The 20,260-nt window shown below is 38.0% G+C and overlaps 1 protein-coding gene across 1 annotated transcript; it reads left to right on the top strand.

Annotated features, from left to right (window-relative positions):
* Nucleotides 1-3,967: 3,967 nt before the first annotated feature.
* LOC146161257 (calcium-activated chloride channel regulator 1-like) lies at nucleotides 3,968-18,976 on the top strand. Its single transcript, XM_083385118.1, has 22 exons — nucleotides 3,968-4,152; nucleotides 5,141-5,278; nucleotides 5,588-5,732; nucleotides 6,538-6,652; nucleotides 6,919-7,084; nucleotides 7,708-7,959; nucleotides 8,452-8,673; nucleotides 9,325-9,438; nucleotides 10,019-10,201; nucleotides 10,771-10,891; nucleotides 11,215-11,354; nucleotides 11,754-11,909; nucleotides 12,231-12,333; nucleotides 12,680-12,759; nucleotides 13,366-13,456; nucleotides 13,587-13,713; nucleotides 13,961-14,103; nucleotides 14,897-15,080; nucleotides 15,527-15,723; nucleotides 16,005-16,090; nucleotides 16,705-16,806; nucleotides 18,739-18,976. Exons 1-22 carry the CDS (start codon nucleotides 3,982-3,984, stop codon nucleotides 18,835-18,837), a joined length of 3,135 nt encoding a protein of 1,044 aa, XP_083241244.1. The 5' UTR covers nucleotides 3,968-3,981; the 3' UTR covers nucleotides 18,838-18,976.
* The last annotated feature ends 1,284 nt before the right edge of the window (nucleotides 18,977-20,260 follow it).

The raw sequence follows: 20,260 nt of genomic DNA, 5'->3' as shown, positions 1-20,260 counted from the left end.
ATGAATTCGCTTGACACTAATTTAGGGATGTTCAAAGTAGAATCCCAAGGTATTCTAGAATAATAGGTTTCGAATCTATAATAACGAATCCAGAATAGCGAATCCTAGTCTATTTTTATTAAATTATCTAACCTTGGTTTTGTTTGGGGAAGGGATTAATCTTAATCTACCCCACAGGGCCGACAATCACAGCAATAAATCGCTCAAACAATTTGCTAACATGTGTACATTATAATAAAAAATTATCCCATATGTTTAAGATTCTTCACAACTGATTTGAAGCAGTTCTGTAAACTGTATTATGTCAACTGTCCAGGTTGTGTCCAAAACTTATATTTTTGCCAATAGTGAGTACAATGAAACACTGCACACAGAAGTCTTAGGCAATTCGGTCCTGTTTTTTAAAGCATTGTTGGGTTTTAGTGCTTCTTTTTTGACTAACATGATCTGTTATGCAATCAAATAATGTACTGCAAAGAATACAAAGTTACTGTTGACATAACTAATTCTTGACGCTGTGCAAAACTGCATAACCTCGCTGAATATTGGCCTAAAGTTGACCTGAAGTAACCCTATAGCGCAATTTGTAGACGGCCATCACATTTTACAACGTAATATTACTTTTGCAACTTAACGCATTTAGGGCAATTGCGAACTCCACACCAGAAATTACACGTTGATCGCTCGCCCAATAATGCTTGATTGACACTTAATTATTAGACGAAAGTTATCGCGAGACGCGGTAATTGGTTGCCCGAAAAAAAACGCTGACACTGCACTACGAGGTTACATTTAAAGCAAGCACTATAAATTGGTCGCCGCAGCGACAGGCCAACTTACCACACGCGTTGGTACAATGATGCGTAACAATCAGCGGCAAATCATTAAATTATATCGGTTCCAATTACCCGAAATAAACGGAAGAATTGGATTCGATATTCTACTTTGAACATCCCTAGACACTATAGAGAAAACTGCTTTGTTGCTTTTGCAATATATTTTTAGCAGAGGTGGCACAACTTGGTGTTGAATGTACCTATGTGGCTTAACCGTTACTATAGAATAAACTGTGTAAAATGACCTGAGGAATTAACGTCAAACGTCAAACTTTTATCCCTGCCTTCGGCAATATCCGTTCGTTCACAAGACACAGACCACCGTGCTCGGCACGAAGCATTCTGCCGATTTACCACCTCGTATATCTTTGTATCAAGATCATTAAAGTACCTGACAGTTTCTTCAAGAGCTTTGCTTAGCAAAAACAAACTTATGTCTTTCGCAACTTTACTTGTTTTCCTGCTAATCCTGCAGAGCTTATTGTGTCTAGCCTTGTTTTCAAGTTGGCACTCTGATATGCATAACAACAACAGCGCCATTTTACATAATTTAAACAAACCTGTTTTGGCTTTGTCTGGCTTTGTTAAGTCATAAACAGTAGTGCCTTGATATGTGATAGGCCTTGTTATCTGATTAGAACCAAGGGTGAAGAAAAAACGTAGCTCCGTGTTCCGGTACCAGAATTCCAGCCGAAAAGGCGTTTCGGTAAAAGACACTTTGCAAGTGCGCCTTACTGCAGTTAAAATGTTTGCCAGGTCACACCCCTTTGTCACGCCGCACTGGAGAAAAATGGCAATCCCGTCACTCCTTAAATGTAGTTAAACTGTGCACTTTGTCAGAACGCTAACCTCGGGTTTCAAGGGATACATTTTTATACGTCCCTTAGTGACGTAACTTAGTGACGTCATCTCTGAATATATGCCTTACGCTAAGAAAATTACTCTACTTTAACTGCAAAAGTGAAAAGCCTTGATTACAAAACGAAGGAAAAAATTACGACGTCGTGAAATTTTAAATTGGCAAGAATTTTGATTTGAATGTTGGAAGCATGTTCACGTCAAAGGGTAATTCTGCTTGGCACGAGTTATACCTATGGAAGTGTTGGACTTTCTGCCATGCCTTCTTGACCCAAAGTAGTCTGAATATACGTCAAAGGATACGTGACTTGGCAGTATATAAGCTCCAGATTAACTCAAAGTGCAACCGATATAATACGTCTAGAACCCTGCGATTTAATTTGAAAAAAGAGAATCTTGCTCTTGTAAAATATTTCATGAAAGAACCAAACATTTCAAGTTTTCCCTCGAAAGGTTTATTGTTACACCATTAATCCATTATGAACGCAAGATAATACATTAACACCTAAACCACGGTATCGTGTTCTTAGGTTGACAACTTGAATGTCTACGATTTGCGACGGCTGAGAGCGTCAGTTTAATAAAATTTCATAATACAGGTATTTTCTTCCGGGAGCTTTGTCGGTCTCTTATTTATTCTGTCCTGCGGTTTAATTTACAGCCAAACGCGTTTTTAAGCATGTTTCTGTTGTAAGCTTTAAATTGAAAGTCACGTAATACTTAATTAGATGCTGTTTGATTCCAAGGTTAGGATTCGCAGTGTTGCAAGCATTACATCGCGCGTTAAGTACACATTTTTTAACTGTTTCGCCACCATACCCAGTTCAAATTATCAGTTTTTATTTTTTGCAGGATAATTAGGAGCTGCTGCATTTGTGTTACCCTTGGCAATCTAATAGTTTTAGGATAAAGGCGGAAAATCCCGAAATCGAACGAAAGTAATATATCGTGTTCTCCAAATGAAACATTTGGATTTTTAACTCTGTTTTGGCGACTTGTCTTAAGGCTACATGATGTATCATATTTGTTAATCACGTTGGCTCCGGGCGGAAGCGAAAATTCTCGAAAGTTCGGTTTCAGTTGGTATGTGCTCGAAACTTTCGGTCTCGCGTTAATTATTTGGCAATTCGCTTTTATAACGTTTGTCACGTAGTTTGTGCAATGGTTGATATTTTGGCTCATTGCAAAAAAACAGCCGCAGCAGTTTTTTTTATATAAAGGCCCGATTTAAGACAAACTTATCATGGAAAGAATTCTGTTATGATAATCGCCCGTTCCGCTTAAAATAAAAGGCCAATAGAATGTTGCTGTATAGTTTAAAAAACTTGCTTGCAGTTAATTTGATGCCTAATTATGCGTACAAATGGTATCTTTTAATCGACTTATTGAGGAATATAATTCACATACAGTTTTTATTGTGTAACGTAAACATTAAAATTTGCAAGGCTATATATAAAGTATGTATCTCTATGCAGTATTTCAGAATGAAAACTTTAAGTAGGCTATTTTGAGCAAATAAAATTTAATTTATTTTGTGTATTTGTATAGAACTCAAAGTGCATATAAATTGTGTACAAGTTGGCAAAATATTTGCTAATAAAAATCGGATTAACTGGGTATAATCTTAGCAGAAGCGCATGCAAACCTGTTTTTGTGGAACCGCGCTTTACTCAAATATTTAATGTTTCTGTTATGTGTATAAGCACGATGGCGTTTATGAAACGACCAAATTCTTAAGTGAGCCGTAAGCTGGGGAATTTTCGACATTTTTTCGAGATTATGGATTGCACAACAAAACTGTGCTACGGTGGCCGTAAGCATGTTCGTTGACATTGCTGCGTCAAAAAACAACAACATTGTGCTGAACGGCAAGGGTTAGAAAAAGTATTGATAGTTATGTTCAACTACTGGGGTTATAAATGCAGGGCATATGTTAGACTGCTTGAGGGTTTTTGCCGCATTTAAGCATTCTGTGCGCATGGTTATCAGAGGTGCTTCTCTGGTTTGCTATTGTAAGCCGGATTTGTTTGATACCACAGTCTTATTAAAATTATTTGACCGATTATTATGTACAAGAATAGTTTCTTTAGATCTTATACAATATATAAGATCTAAAGACACTATTCAACGTTTAGGACTTTTGAGGCTCATGTTATGCGTATTATAAAGACAAGAATTTGTAAGCTAATCCTAACGTACGCGAGAATGTTGTTACTTATTTTAACGACGTTGTTACTTTTTTCAGTCCGCTTTTTGCAAGTAACCAGAAATCACAATCTGTGTCAACATGACGACGCTAATTGTTCTGTCGATGTTCGCCCTTGCCCACGTCAGCGTTTTGCCAGTCGCCGAAGCGGTTCAGGACCAAGTTCATTTGGTGAACAACGCCTACGACGACGTAGTGATCGCCATCAACCCAACCGTTCCCGAGGACCCAGCGTTGATTCAATCAATAAAGGTTGTTGCTTAATAGGAGAATGCAAACAAACTTGCTGCCGCCAACGAAACTAGTTGCTAAAAAATTCTCACTAAATTTCAAAGTTTTGTCCAAAAGTCCAGCAAACAATTTTTAGGCCGTCCAAAGTCCGCCGAAACTGCTTAACGTCGCAAAGTCCTGGTTTAAGTCACGACTTTCGTTTGATTCACCGCGCGGCCGCGTTGGGGAAGTTGGATACGATTATAAGTCAGGTCGTTAGTAATTTTGGCACACTGGCTGTCGGTTTCCGTTCGTCATTTGCCAACCGAAAGCCTGATTCCGATCACGTATATTAACGTTTCTTGGATATTCAAAAGAACAAAACCATGACTACACAATTTATCGAATATTTTGTCGTACACAGCATACTAAAATGTGCAACCCAAAACTAAATCACTATTACTGTTCGACAGCCCTCGCATTTATTTAGTTTGAAAACACTTGTCTATACTGGTAATGGTTCATGCTGTTTTTAATAAAAAAATAAAATAAAAAAGTTTTTTAAACGTTGCTTAACTTCCTAAAAGTTTTTGTCGCCATACGTGCACATTCGTTCAACTAGCCGATTGTACCAGACTATAGACACTCTCTCAGCGTAGAGAAGGGGTTCCTTTTTTCCAGCGGACCCCTAATTTTTTTTTTGCTTTGCGTGGACCAGGGTAGGCAAGAGATTTTCAGAAATGACGTCATAAATTGACGTCACAATACAAATGAACTTTATAAATCTGCTGAATTCGGTCCAAAAATGTGAAACTGAAATGGAGTCTAAGTAAATTCAGTGCAAAACTGTTTCTTCCAAATTAAACTGTTTTCTTTAAAAATTGATTACTTCTTTAATATTCCTTAATATTTTTCTTAATGACCCAGTTAAAGAACCCATGGCGTAGAGGAATCATGTGGAACTTATCTCAGCGTAATAACCCACAGTAAATGCATTAAAAGAACACAACCTATATTGTCTTTGTTCCAGGACGTAATGACCGACGCCTCGCAAGTGCTTTACGTCTCGACAAGAAAACGAGCAAAGTACGGAAAGTTGAAAATCCTGGTGCCCTCGACTTGGAGCAAAGGAAACTACTCGAAAACCAGTACCTTAAACTACGATCAGGTAAAAAAACGACTTAGAAGTTGAGGAGTTGAATGTAGCAATATTTTACTATCCTCATCATCGGCATTTTAAACTTTAACCGACTAGGCAAACGCCTAGTTTTTATTTTATAACACAAACACAAACAAAACAGACATATGGGCGTGGGATAATATATATATATACAACCTGTCTAAAACCGTTGGATTTAAACTTTAAACTTTAAAGGCTATCTCTTGATTTTACAGGTTGTGTTTTTCGCAGCGTCCAATGCTGTTATGTATAACTCCTACTTTTTGTATGTATAACGCCTACTGCGTTTTGTCGTAGTCTGACATCCGCGTTGCCCCACCCAGTGGCGACCTGAAGGACGAGCCGTACGTGATACAACGTGGAGGCTGTGGGGAGTTCGGCCTGTACATGCACATCACACCCGGTTTCCTACAAAACCTCGAGGAAGACTTTGGACCAAGGGGTTCGTGTCATCTCAATATGACATAAACTAATTATATCGATATAAAAATCCGTACAAAAAAGATTGACATCTTATTCTATTTAAATATGACAAGTTGCTCTCTGTTGATGTCTTACCTAGTTCGAATACAGTCCCGCCCATTTTTCTCGTGGAAAACTGGGTTTATTTTTGAAAGCATAGCTTAAAATACTTAAACTTTGCAATTTCCTTAACACATAGAACCGCCACAAACAGAAAGGTGAAAATGTTAACCTTGTGCCATGCGAAAAATTAAAATAAGGTTGTGTGTTCTGTAAGCTAGATTTGTGCCTGGTTTGTTTTAAAGGTAGCCTACTTTTAATATAAAAAACGTAGCCTACTTTTAACGGAAAAATAAACAAACAGACAAAAGAATATTTAATTGCTGGGAGATAGATTTTGTTATTTAATTATGTTAGTTGAAAACTCAACCCCCACCCCCCTAAAAACAAATAGTAGAACCTGTAATCCTGCATTCATTACGCATAAATTGAAGTTAAGCCAATACCTTAAATCTTGCAATGTTTCACCTTCCTTTAAAAAGGATAAACTTTAAAGCTTATCGATTTTAAACAATTCTATTAATGTTATGTCATACAATCGTCGTTTTGTCGTTTGTCCCATCTTTTTAATAACGGTCTGTTCAAATAACGTAAAACGACTACTAGCGTACCCAAAAATTAGTTATATGGTCGCTGCATCCATATTTTATATGCGCCCTCCATTTAAGCTACCATGCAGCTAAAAGTGTACCTTCTCCATCGCAAGGAATATGATTTTTTTCCAGGAAAAGTAATTGTGCATGAGTGGGGTCATCTGCGATGGGGCCTCTTTGACGAATATGCGAAAGGAAAAGATCCTCCGTTCTACAAAGACCAAAACGATGAGGTTCAAGCTACAAGGTATAGCTTAAAACAATAACGTTAAACATTTAATTAACAGTGTTTTGATATTTAATTAACCGTGTAATTTTTCGTTGTACTGATTAGCTAATATAATCTTAAATCAGTTTTGTCTTCATGGGTGACATTCAGTGTAATAAAGGTTTAACACTAGTAGCACTTACTTTTTTTCTCAACATAACAGATCACCGTGAAGCTGTTAATTATAACTTGCGCCGTCAGTTTTAAAATATTGGCTACTGTTTAAGCGAAGTTTACATTCGCAGGTGTTCCCTCAGCATGGGCGGCTATCACATGATGATCGACTACGAGAAAAACACGGCTGTCATGTGTCAGCTGGACAAAAACAGCGGGTTGCCGGAGAAAAACTGCAGGTTCATTCCGGACGGATCAGGTGGGGGAGCCTCACTCATGTCCCACCCACAACAACATGTAAGCTTTGAGTTCTTCTATAGGTTATACGCGGTTTCACCATCGCTGAATATAAAGGGATTTACGAAGTGGGATATTCCAATTAAATATGCACAGATGGCAGCGGTGCCGTGGTTGTTTCGTCATTTTTCCTTTTATGGCGTATCTAATTGCGGTCATTTGGTGTACAGGTTTCTATGCGGTCAAAAAATATTTAATCGATGGTGTGAGTTTGACACAGGCGTGCATTTTTAGCGACTTTTTGGTAAGACTTATTTGTTTGACCTTTGAGTGTGCGGTATAGTATAATTACGCTCTTAGTAAAAACATGTCCTTCGTATATGGTTGTGTGTTCTACTATCTTGTAGGACTTTATAACTAAGTTGAAAACAAGGACAAGATAGGATTCGTGGATATCTTGCTGTGTTCTCGGATGGCCGTTCATTTTCTTTAAAAAAGAGAAAAGAGGAAGTCCTTGCCCAATGGAAATTCGAACTTAATTCATATTCTACATTTCACAACAAAACATAAAGTCAACAAAATTTCAAATAAAATTTGAAACTAAACCGGATCCACAGTTTTGTTGTCAGTAATATTTTCATTTTTATTCAATAAAAAAAAAAAACTTGTTGCGGCTTGGTTAGGTGGCCCACTTCTGCCACGACGACGCCACCGACCCGGCCAATCAGCACAACAGTGAAGCGCCCAACGAGCAGAACCGCCTGTGCAACCTTCGCAGCGCCTGGGACGTCATGTCGTCGTCGGCCGACTTTGCCGGCGGCGCCAACCCGCCCGACCCCCTCCTGGCCATCGCGCCGACCTTTGAGGTCCTGACGCCGCATTCCTTTCGCAAGTTTTCCACGGTGCTCGACGTGTCCGGCAGTATGAACTTTCAGGTAAGTTTGTAAGTTTTTGCCGTTGAGTGTGTCTTGATGTTCTAGTTATCAGGCAATAAATATGTTCAGTTATTATAAATATGTTCAAGAAAATGGCAACAAAAAGTTACAGGTTGGCTTCTAACTGACACCCTCGAGGTAACAAAATTCGAATTTTCGCTTTTCTCTCAAATACGCAGAACTAAAACTGTCAAGCCTATTCATAATACAAATAAACTTGTTTTGTTGTTTCTGCCAAAACTAAAAGTTAATTCTATTTTTGGTTAAAACTATGGCTCCAGCAGCCCAATGCTACAACCCTTTTTTAAATGACCGTCGTTACGTGGAATTGGCGTTTTTTTCTAAATACTCGTATTTCTTATATTCACAAATAAAAAGTTCAATGAACATAATCGGGTGGTGATAATTTTGGTTTTACCCTTACTCTTATATACTTTTTTGATTCACATCATGTCAATATCAATGTTTACATCATGTCAATATCCTTGCCAGAATCGTCTCATCGAAATGCGACAGTCGGTGAAGGCGTTTGTGGAACAGGCTCTACCGCAAGGCGACCAGGTATCCGTCATACACTTTTCGAGAAATGCTTGGGTCCTTTTGAACCTGACGACGGTCAACAGTGATGCGGACAAGCAGACAGTAATCGATGCGATACCAAGCAGCGCCACCGGTTCCACTTGTATCGGCTGCGGATTGCAAAAAGGCATTAACGTGAGTGTGCAAACTTTCATAGTACATTGACCGATTGTTATTGTTTCCTGCTTGGTAATATGCATTCAATATAGTTTTTGTTGTTTTGCAGGAAAGGTGCGTAGGGCGATTATTTTTGACTTGTCAAAACAAGTCAAAATTTGTCAAAATTTACACGTTAGGTCAAAATTTGTCAAAATTTACACGTTAGGTCAAAATTTGTCAAAATTTACACGTTAGGTCAAAATTTGTCAAAATTATTTCAAGTTAGAATCGAATAAAAATGCATCTAAATCGTTTACAAAATTAAAAAACAAAACAATAGTCTGCTTTTTGAAATAGTCGTTCATTTTTTTTTAAATTCGTGTTTCAATTTTATCAAAAAATGTTTGATATTTATTTATATTGAACGATATTTTAACGGTATTATATCTTCATTAGAGCAATATACGGTATAGGCCTACGCAAGCAGAATTAACCACCTAGGCCTCTCTGATTTAGACAAATATGACTTTTGACATCTTATGGCTCTGACTGGGACTTGACTTAAACTTAAGTAATTTCAAAATGACTTGTTTGCAACACTGCTCTGTTGCATGCAGCTAATTTATAAAACTCTTTCTTGAATTTGTATGTCGTATCTAACGTGGTTGTCATATGCTTGATTTGTAGTCGCTGATCGGACCAGACGGAAAGGCTGCTTGCGGTGACATCATCGTTTTCACAGATGGCGAAGAGAACCAATTCCCTTACGTGTCAACCGTTGCCCAGTTTGCTAAAGAGAAGGTCTGTAAATGCTCTTTTCTTACTTAAACGTTTCGGTACAGTAAACCGGCTTTCACGTGGTTTAAACTTATGTAAAAAAACAGCTTCTTATCACATACAAGAACGGACACTTAAATGTAACCTTGCTTGAAACCTTTAACAGATATTCTGGCCATTGTGTTTTTTAACGTTAGTCCGACAAGTACCAGATGTGTATACCTTTGTTTCGCCTGTACTTACCTAAAAACGCTATAGGCTTCTTGGAAACTAATCTATACGACTTAATTAATTTAAATTAGATTAATATAAATCTTCCCCAACAAGGTAGGCCTAAGCTTATTATTAATAGTTCATTTTAAAAATATGTAACGTTTGGTTTTGGTATTTACTGCTTTTTTCTCAGCTTATAGCTCGCTTAAATGCTTCTTGCAGCATATTATTTGTTGCAGCCGTTTAATTGATATTCGTGTAATCTGCAGTCGGGCGGAACACTCTACTTTTAGGCTTTATATATATAGTCTCTCTAAAGCTCATAGACACACATCAATTAACAGGTACAAAATGCGTTTTTTCACCTTTAAAACGGCTTTGCTTGGTTTAGAAATGCACAGTGCACGCGGTATTCCTCACCTCGGCGGGAAACGAGAACCTGAAGCAGCTGAGCATCGACACTGGCGGCAAGTGGTTCTTCGTGCTGGACGGCAACGTCGACAGGATGATCGGAGCTTTCTCCAAGATCGGCCGCAAGAACGACGGAAGCGATAAGGCAGACGAAGCTAAACAGGTTCCCTACGATTTTCCACCAACGAAATAATACCGAAGGCAATTTAAGCCTCTGACTGATTTCACCCGTTTAAAGTAATACTACGAAGGCAGACGAGCATTTCGCAATAATGCTTGCGAAATCTGTTTTCTCAGCGTAGTTCTTCATCAAGGTTTGTTTTGATTGTTTTGTTTGCTCCCGCCTTTTATAGGCCCCTAACCTGCACTGATGCTAAACAAAGTAGACTACAAACTGTTTTGTTTGTGTAAAATCGATGTTTATTTTACACTCAAACATTGGGTTTTATTTATATCAACCGATTCAATGTTGGACTTATACCGTTAAAATTCAATACGTCTTACCAATAGTTTAATGATTCCATCAACTAAACTTTTTTATCCAAATTCAATATAAAAACGAACAGGTTTTTTTATTGATCTCTTTCTTGAGCAGCATGTTGTGCCCCCCTTGTGAGACCCATCAACCATCATGCTTAGCTCGGATACGTTGGTTTGTCGCCATGTTGCTTCGTTTTCCAAAATGAGCACCCCTGCATGAATGTAGAAATATCCATACGGTATGTTTTGCAGCTGGAGCGACGCAACTTGAACGTGAAGGCAAATGCGCCAACATTAGGAGACGTAGATGTGGACAAACTGGTGGGCAACCAAACCGCATTTCGGTTCATCTATTCCGGGGATGTGGCGCCATGTAAGACGCAGTTGTGTATTTTACAAGATTGCCTTCCCCAATCATACATTTGCATTGTTCTTGCAGAGACATGAAAACAAATCAACTTATTTCTCGTTTTAAAAATAATAAATTGGGTCGATAACGAAGGTTATAATAATGAAAATGTAACTACGTATGGATTGAATTATATCAATGATTTTCGATATTAGGTCTGAATAAATAGGGGCAAATTCTCTTTAATTTAATATGGCCTTAGCGTTCAATAAGTTACCCTGTTACTCGTCGCCTACAAAGTCAAACCTGCATGTTATTTCCTGACCACTTTCTTGTGTTTTTTTTAGCTGTCACCCTTACGACTCCAGGCGGGTGCACTTATACCACTGAAGTTGCCAAGCAAGCTAACAGTTGCCCCGGTCATCCGCTGTCCGTGCTAGAAGCCCAATTCAAGACGATCGTATTCACGATTCCAGGAATTGCACCGGTATAAAACCTGTTTAGGCCAGAACAAAAACTTTGCAAGAGAAATCAAAATCGTGCTTTGTAGCCAAGCACTTCAGAATGCTTTATGAGGAAAACATGATCTTTTTCTGCTTTAATTCATGGATCCTGGTTATATCCGTGGAGCAATTACTATATAACCGAACTAATCATGAGAGTTTGAAACTCATTTTTAAATAAACTAAATATTTAACAGACTCAACAAATAAGCCTATAAAGAAAAACTGTTGCGATAGACTATAGAGAAAAGTAATTTAATAGTCTAAAACTTAAGCTGAAAAAATGCCTTGATTATTAACAAAAGTGTCCCAATCGCCAACGTCTTTAACGGCGTCAAATAAATCTTAGTAAATAAGAAAATCAAATAAATTTGTCGACTCAGAACGGCAAGTGGAACTACGTCATCAGATCGGCAACTGACATCACGGTTACCATGGTTGCCACTTCAAAGCCGTCCAAAAAGGACGCAAAGCCGATTTTGGTAGAATCGTCGTTCGCACAAGCCAAGAAAGGCGGGCCAGTGATCGCCAGTGCTACGGTAAGTAATTAAAAGTTCATGCTACATCAATGCCGTTGGGTAATTCTGGTCAACCGAATAATGTAAAAATAACACCAGCCTTTGAAATTCGTTATTTACCGTAAATTTACTTCTGAACTTGTTTTATTGGTCGAATTAGATAAATTGATAGAACTGTATAGTGTATAACTGTAAATGCATATGCTGCAGCAACGGAAAACACTTTAACATTTGAAAAGTTGTAACCACGCATAAGAAAAGGCTTGCTTTATTTATATGACAGAAAATCCTTGTAAGATTTGTTTTGAGATTTATCTTCAGATGATGTTTTTGTCAAAACAGGTGACTCGTGGAGGCCTTCCAGTAGTTAATTTGCAAGTGGTGGCGTCTGTTCAAGACCCAAAAGGAGTGGTTTATAACTTGAATCTGGTCGACGACGGGACAGGTTAGTTGCCATAATAGTTCTCTAATGTTCCGTCTATCGGGTTTCACTCACAGCACAGTGTTATAGTAATTAAGAAAACAGTTAACTGCATAGTACGGCGTCCGAAAATTATGTAGCGTTTACACGCTACAGTTTGCAATATTAAATTGAACTGATTGTATTGTGCAAACGATTTCTTGCGTGCAAGTTTTTGATTTCCGGTTTACATTACAGTACATTAAGCTATATTGACATCATAGTGTTTTACCAGAAATTTAAGATATCATAGTATTTTATCAGAATTTGTTTGCGTTGTGGACAACAAACAAATCCCGTCAAAATATTTGTGTTTTTCATGTTACTAAAGGTAACGACATCAGGCAAGACGACGGAACATACACAAAGGCTTTCACTGAGACAAAAGAGCCGGGTCGCTACAGTATGGAGGTATATTGTCCAAATTAAAAGGAAACTTTCATGCGTCTTTGTTGGTTGTGTTACTTAACTATAGATTCAGATTCAATTTATTTTTGTGCATGTTTGCAAACATCGAAAAAACAAAATAACATAAATAATAACACAAGGACAGCGAAAGGACCATTCGGTCATCGAGTCGAGCTGCCCATCAAAAATAAATAAATTTAGTGGCAATATTGAAAGTTACAATAATTGGAAACAAAAAGTGCGTAGATAAAAAAACATGTAGATTTTAACGGTTTTAAATAAATTTTAGAAATAAGAAATAGATACGAAAACGCAATGTAAAACTAGCAAAAGAACGATAAGAAAAGTCAGAAAGTGCTATACAACGGTTACGTACTGCAGGATTTATTTTAAATCTGTGCCTTCGCACGTGTCTGTGCGACTGCGCCTACGGCTGGCAATTATTAGTAATAGTAATAAAATTAGTGGTAGATAATAAGTAAAATGATTGTTGACCTAATAAGTAAAATGATTGTTGATTGTTGATTGTTGATTGTTGAAGTAAATGATTGTTATAAAACAGGCGATTGCGCATTGCAAAGCGATATAGATAATTTCTCCTGTTTCCAGGTGTCTGTAACCAACGGGGGCAAGGTTATTAAGAGAAGCGTCAAGGGCGTCATTTCCCGGGCTCCATTTCAGTTTGCTGTCGTCGAAAAAGGTAATATATACACAACGGTAAGCTCAGGTAATACCACCTTAGGCAAGTAGATAACATTTTTGTCCGCACCTTTCATATGCGCCTGGAAATTAGTTGTATTCCGAGCCGGTGAGAATACGTTTGTTGACAGGTCTGATTCGGCTGAATCCCCACGGATTAAAAAACAAGCCGGAAGATGTGACTTCGGCCGATCTCGAAGACGTAGGAAACTTCACAAGGATCGATTCCGCAGGGGGACTGGAAATTGAAACTCCCGCGTAAGCGAACGATAAGACCTTAGCATTGGCATCTAGAAGCTCAAGTTACACAGTTTCCTTTGTTACCGACAAAGATAAATTAATATTGCCAATTAGGATTACTAGCAAACCCTAATTTAAGGTATGTATATTTATATGGCTAGAAAGAAAAATTTGTGGACAATGAAGTTAAACTAAATAACTAAGAACTAATTAGGTTTTGCTAAAGAACGTCTACCCAAATTGACACTCAGTAATTTATGTGCAGTGATCCGGAAGAACTGACTAGAGACACTCTTCCACCGAACCCGATTTTAAATCTGGTTGCCAGGCAACGCGACAATCAGGACAGTTCCAAAGGAGTTGTCCTTGAGTTTACTGCGCCGGGAGACGATGCTGACAACGGCAAGGGTAAGTTTAAAACAATAATCACCCTTGCAAACAAGATTTAAACTCGATGTTTATCACATCAACTCTTGTTATAAAAATCGATCACTTTGGTAATATGGATTTCTGTCTACCAAATTTGCCTAAACGGTTTATCGAACGTTTTATGTTTCACAGGACAGCAGCGGCGTTTTAACTTGTTAGATGAATCTATATTCCTTGAAGCTACGTGGTTGTAAAAAAAACACAAATTAGAAAAAAAAATCTTAGCAAAACCTTTAGGTTTAAGCGCAGAAAGGTAAAATTGTAGAACAATTCGATATTGCAGAAACACAAAGACTTTACTAGTGTGCACAGGTTTAGAACCACAATCCTAAGCGATAGTACATTAACGATGTAGAATCGTATCCCGTTAGGTGTTTGCTATATAGCACGTGATAGTTTGTGCTTCTTTGTTGGTGGCACGAGTCAGGCGCCGATCCAAGATTTTGGTTTGGAGGGCATGCAATTTTTTCAGATGTGATGTCACAAAGTTATGCCAAAATGTTGAGTCATAAAGAAGTAACCTTAAGAACACCACATAGTTACGTTAAAAAGATGACAGCTATACGTTACAAAGATGCCATTTATTCGCATAAAACGTCAAAACACCTTTATGTTGTTTAAATTGCCCAAACTTTAATTTTGGAGGAACGCACCACGCCTTTTTACGTATAGTTAAAATAGGCAAAAAGTCCAGTTCGGTGGGGAATGGCCATGTTCCCTCCCCCCTGGAGCCATCCCTGGCATTATTCGACCCAATATGTTGTCCATCCAGCCACTCGCTACGAGATCTGCTACACGTTCGGTCCGGGCCAGCTACTGGTGCGCGACTTCAGCAGCGCGACTTGCGTGAACGATACGGTGGAAGGCAACTTGCTTGAGCCGAGTGCGAGCGGCACACCTGAACGATTCGTGCTGCCGACTCCCGTCTTTCCTGAGGACCACAACGACACGATTCGGTTAGTTGTTTTCTGCAATACAACGACAGGTGTATGCTACGACACATAACTGTATAGGTCTGACAAGAAGCTGCCACGCAACATGCGTGAATGTCAATATTTGGTATTGGGGCAAACAACTTTTTAAATACACTTAACTGTGTTAAGTTAGTCTACTAGCCTTATTTTGGGATTCTAGGCAAGATATTAAGCGAATGCACTTTTCCGGTATATAACGATTGTCTGTGTCCAACGAGATTCGATAAATAAAAATAGCTGTTATGTTCCATTACTTGAGAATCTATATGGTATATTGTGGGTTAATGTGCTATCACCCTGTTGTTCCAACCGCGCTTTTGTCTTCCGCTGCCTTCTATTCTGCTGAGATCCAAACGGCGATTTTTTTATTTAATTTAACGAAATTTTCGACTTCATTTATCGAATGTTATTCTGTGCATTTCACATAGGATTGCGTACGCGGTGCGGGCGATAGATGACGTGGGCAACGTGGCGCAAACTTCCAACGTTGTTTTTATTCACTACAACATAGCGCCGCTCGTCGTCGAAGAATTATCAACCGTAACATTTCCCCTGCTGACTACCACCAGCCAAACCACTACCACGACCGGAACAACAGAAAGGCCGTTTACCGTTCAACCTGGAGGTATAACTTTTGTTTGCAAAGGATAATTGCAAAGCAGGTTTTGGGGAGAAAATTAGGCTCGAGCTAATCAATGTTCTTGCATAGTTTTCTTGTTCTTTGCAAGTTTCAGTCATTGATTTATTTAGGTTTAGGCCGTTAAGCCTGTCCATACTATTGTCAAATTATATTTTCAGATAGGCTTAAGCGCATATATTAATAGCGCTTTTCTCTTGTATGCAAAGTTACAATCGCCCTAAGGCACGATTATTTAAAGCAAAGCCAATTTGAGTTTTGTTTTTCAGAATTATCTTGCCTTACTTGCTACAACGCGAAAAGTTACGAAGACTGCGAAAACAATGGCAAATTTGTCCTGTGCCAAGGCAGTCAGGTAAAGCCATATAACTACATAAATAACTTATGTTGTGCCAATACGTTGTCAGTTGTGTAACCTTGTGAAATTTTTTTCCTGTAAATCAATTTGTCCTTAAAAGCACATATTGCTCAGTTGCACCGGGCGTTAGCTTACATTTTCGTTTTTTTAATATTGGATAGTAAAAGTACTTAAACTGCATTTTTGTTTTCGGGTTTGTGTTCCCACGTTTTAACTAGACAGCCTCACAACGAAGAGATACTAAACCTACAGCGCTACAACAGTTTGTAAACAAGTCATTTTGAAATGACTTAAGTCACAGTCAAATCATTTCTAAATAAAGTCCAAGTCCTTGTCATGAAAAGAAAACGTTAAACTGTTAAAATTGGTAAACTAGTACGATTATGAGCGTTAACTGAACTTAAAAATAACATAAAACGCAGCACGAAGCAAGCAATTTGTTTTACGTGTAAAAATTGAGATTACTGATCCAATTTTTTGATAAATATTCAAATAAAACACCTTACATTTATTTGAAAAAATTACTCAACCCAAGTCAATTTATTTGGAAACAGTAACTTAAGGGCATTTAAGTCAAGTCATTGTGTTTATCGTTTACTGTATATTCATAGAGATCCTGTGCCACAGAGGTTCGGTCGATTAACTTCGGCACCACAGTTTTAGTGTCGAAGTTTTGCAAGCAAACAATGGCGTGCGAGAACAACGAACAACAGGTAAATTTATTAAGCATCATTTTTTAATACAAGATGCTATTTTGGGCGAATAGCCTCACAGTCAGAGATGTTCGATAATATCGAAGCCAATAAGCCAATATTTTATCCACGATATGTCACCCAATGCAGCAATTTCTACCTTAAAGGTATATTTATTAAAAAATAGTACGTTAACAACTAATTGTGTTTGTAAGAAACTACGGAAAATTTTGACCTAGTAAACCTTGAAAAATGATCCTTGAACGTTTTAATTATAAAGATTTTGTTTGTTTTGGCATATATAGCTATGACGTCATTGGTACCGGATCGGATCGTAATAGTTTTCGTTTAAAATATCGATTAAATCGGTAGGGGAAGGTTGCCCTAGATGGGACGTTGCCTGAGTCGGGACTTGGGGATTACATCAACGTACCATTAGGTATAGCGCCAATTCTTAATTATTTTCTGAAGCACCCAAAGGTAGCCATCATTTTAACACAACAACATTTCAGTAGGCTGACGGCGTTTTTACAAGATGTCAATCTAAAGAAAACAGGGGTGTTTTTTTACTAGTTTTATTATTTTTATATCTGAGTTATTTCATATTTGTTGAAGTTGTTTAAAATTCATTTTTTACTAATATTCGGGTAATTTACCAGGCTTACTTATACAGGTAAGTTTTTCATATTATCTTGTACCTATAAGCAGCCAATATATCTTCTGTATATGGTGATGTGGGGTGCGTAAGATGGGACAGGCCGTTCCCAAGTGAGGAACTATTTGTTGCAACCTACATTTTGGGTTATTGTGACAAAAAATGAACTTGCTATTACTTCTTTCAAAGAAGCTAACATTTTGTTATAGTTCAAAAGTTTTCAACTAACAAATTTTATTATGGTTAGTTTTAAATTTTTGATGTATGACGTAAAACATTTTATAGGGTTTCCCTATCCATAAAATACGTTTAGAAATGCACCTGGTTAAAATGGATTACCATCAACATGTTTGTAAGAAATATTGCAAATGTAGGTAAAACTTCACTTAACAAAAACCATACCTATTCGATTTAAAACAAAATTATTGTTTAAAAGTTCGCTAAAAAACAAACGAGCAAACAGACAAGACTTGGCCTAGGTCGTGTGTGTTGAGAGCTATCAACACAAGCAGAATATTTACATAATGTATTCAATGTAAAAATATAGACACAACAGAACTAAAGTTCCAAGACAGTGACTCTTTGCCACGCACTTGTCCTGTTAATTTAAAAATATTAATTTTCGCCTACCAAAGCAAATTCGTTCTAAGATTCTGTGAAATTGTTCTAAACAGGCTAGTTTTAAACTTATGTAAGTATAGCAGGTGGAGTTAAAGTTGTTTTTTTATGCTTGTGGTACAAATTGACCAATTTAAAACAACGGATTCTTCTTGTCCCATCTTGCGAATCACACTGTCCCATCAAATGAAACTCTGGTTTCCTAAGACGGGACAAAGCAACGTTTTTTCTAAGATGATTTAATAAAAAAGTTGAGGTGTTTTTTAAGCGTTAAGGGCAGAGGTATCAAACAGGCATGATATTATTCAAAATTATTGTTATAACTGAGAACTACAATCATTTGAAAAAACGTGTCCCATCATGTGCAACCTTCCCCTATCAGATTAAAAAGTCAAGTATCCGACATCCCTACAAACAATAAATCATGGATAGCAGAACAACTGCTTGGAGCGAAATAATAAATAAACTTTAGTAAAATAATAAAGCAATTGACCAAGTCGCTAGAGACTAGACGTTAAATATTATAAACCAGCACAAAAATCCAACACAGGTCATAACATTAAAGCATTCGATTGGCCTGTAGAGGCAACGGATGAATTTATACTATTTGTGATATTTTAAACGTCGATATTTAATATTCTATGAAGGTATTGATCGCACAAATTCTCTCTTTGTTATAGAATACATCGGAATGCCGCCAGGGACTCTCCAACTCTGTTTGCCGCTGCTGCTGCGAAACGGATAGATGCAATTCTGGATCGCTCTGTCCCGAACGTTAAACTGTCTCTAAGTAACTTACAATGCTGTCTTCCACAACTCCCAAACCGCAATGATAATCAATAAGTTCGTCGTACGCGTGTCCTTCGTCTTCAGTAATAACAACTTGTTTCTTGAAGTTTCGTTGAATTATTGTACTTCTTGTCAACTGCCTTTACCATACATTGTTTAAGGATTAAATATATGTTTATTGTATCTCAAACAGACCATCCTGTGGTTTTGATTTTGGGCTAACCCTAACGATACGGATTGGTTAGTTGCCCATCAGGTCCTTTCAAAAATTAGAAGGGGTTGTCAAATTAAGTAGAAATTATGCCAACCTACGAACATCTCTCGGAGCGCTTTTAACTTTTGGCAGTGTTGTAAATGATTTTTATGACCTTACTCAAAGTCAAGTCATTAAAAAAAACTTAAGCCAAGTCAAGTCTTTTTGAATAAAAAAACAATTGAAATCACGGTCAAGCAACCATTAGGCTAGACCGCGTAAACTCCAAATCAAGTCCTGGCCATAAAAAAACAAAACGTCAAACTGTTGAAAAACTCGAAAAAAATATAAAAACGCAACCTTTGTAATGAATTCTTTTATGTATAGGCCTATAACCAGGGCTGGGGAGCCGGAGCCGGAGCTGGAGCCCGGAGCCCGGAGCCCGGAGCTAAGCATTTTCTATGGAGCCAGAGCCGGAGCCGGAGCCATTGTTATTATTTTTGTTGAGCTGGAGCCGGAGCCATTTTTATTATTTTTGTGGAGCTGGAGCCGGAGCCATTTATATTATTTTTGTGGAGCCGGAGCCGGAGCCCTTTTTATTATTTTTGTGGAGCTGGAGCCATTTTTCAATTTGTGGTGCTAAAGCTAAGAAAAATAATTTGTTCCATCTCCAACGTTAGTTAGCCAAAAGCAATTTTTAAAACTTGCTATCGAATAAGTGACTGGTGGCATCGGAGCTGGAGCCGGAGTCATTGGGTGTGAGTTTGATGGCTCCGGAGCTGGAGCCGGAGCCAAAGGATATGAGTTTTACTACTCCGGAGCTAGAGCCGGAGCCAAAGGATATGAGTTTTACTACTTCGGAGCTGGAGCCGGAGCCAAAGGATTGAGTTTTACGACTCCGGAGCTGGAGCCGGAGCCATTTAATAATTGCCTGATGGCTCCGGAGCTGGAGCCGGAGCTAATGCTATTTTACGGTGGCTCCCCAGCCCTGCCTATAACTACAAAAATTAAAATTAATAATCCAATTTTATAAAAAAATGCCTTATAAAAACACCTTATTTCAACCCAAGTCATTTATCCAAATAACTTTGTTCAAGTCGTTTGAAAACAAGGACTTAAGGGCCACTAAATCAAGTTAGTCATTTGACTTAAGTTAATGGTGATTAGAACATCGATGCTGTGGCGATTAAGCTTCACATGTAGACTACATATTTTTTTAC

The sequence above is a fragment of the Ascidiella aspersa genome, chromosome 3 (assembly GCF_963924565.1).
Source record: "Ascidiella aspersa chromosome 3, kaAscAspe10.2, whole genome shotgun sequence".
Taxonomy (NCBI): domain Eukaryota; kingdom Metazoa; phylum Chordata; class Ascidiacea; order Phlebobranchia; family Ascidiidae; genus Ascidiella; species Ascidiella aspersa.
This window is presented reverse-complemented; position numbering and strand designations above follow the sequence as displayed.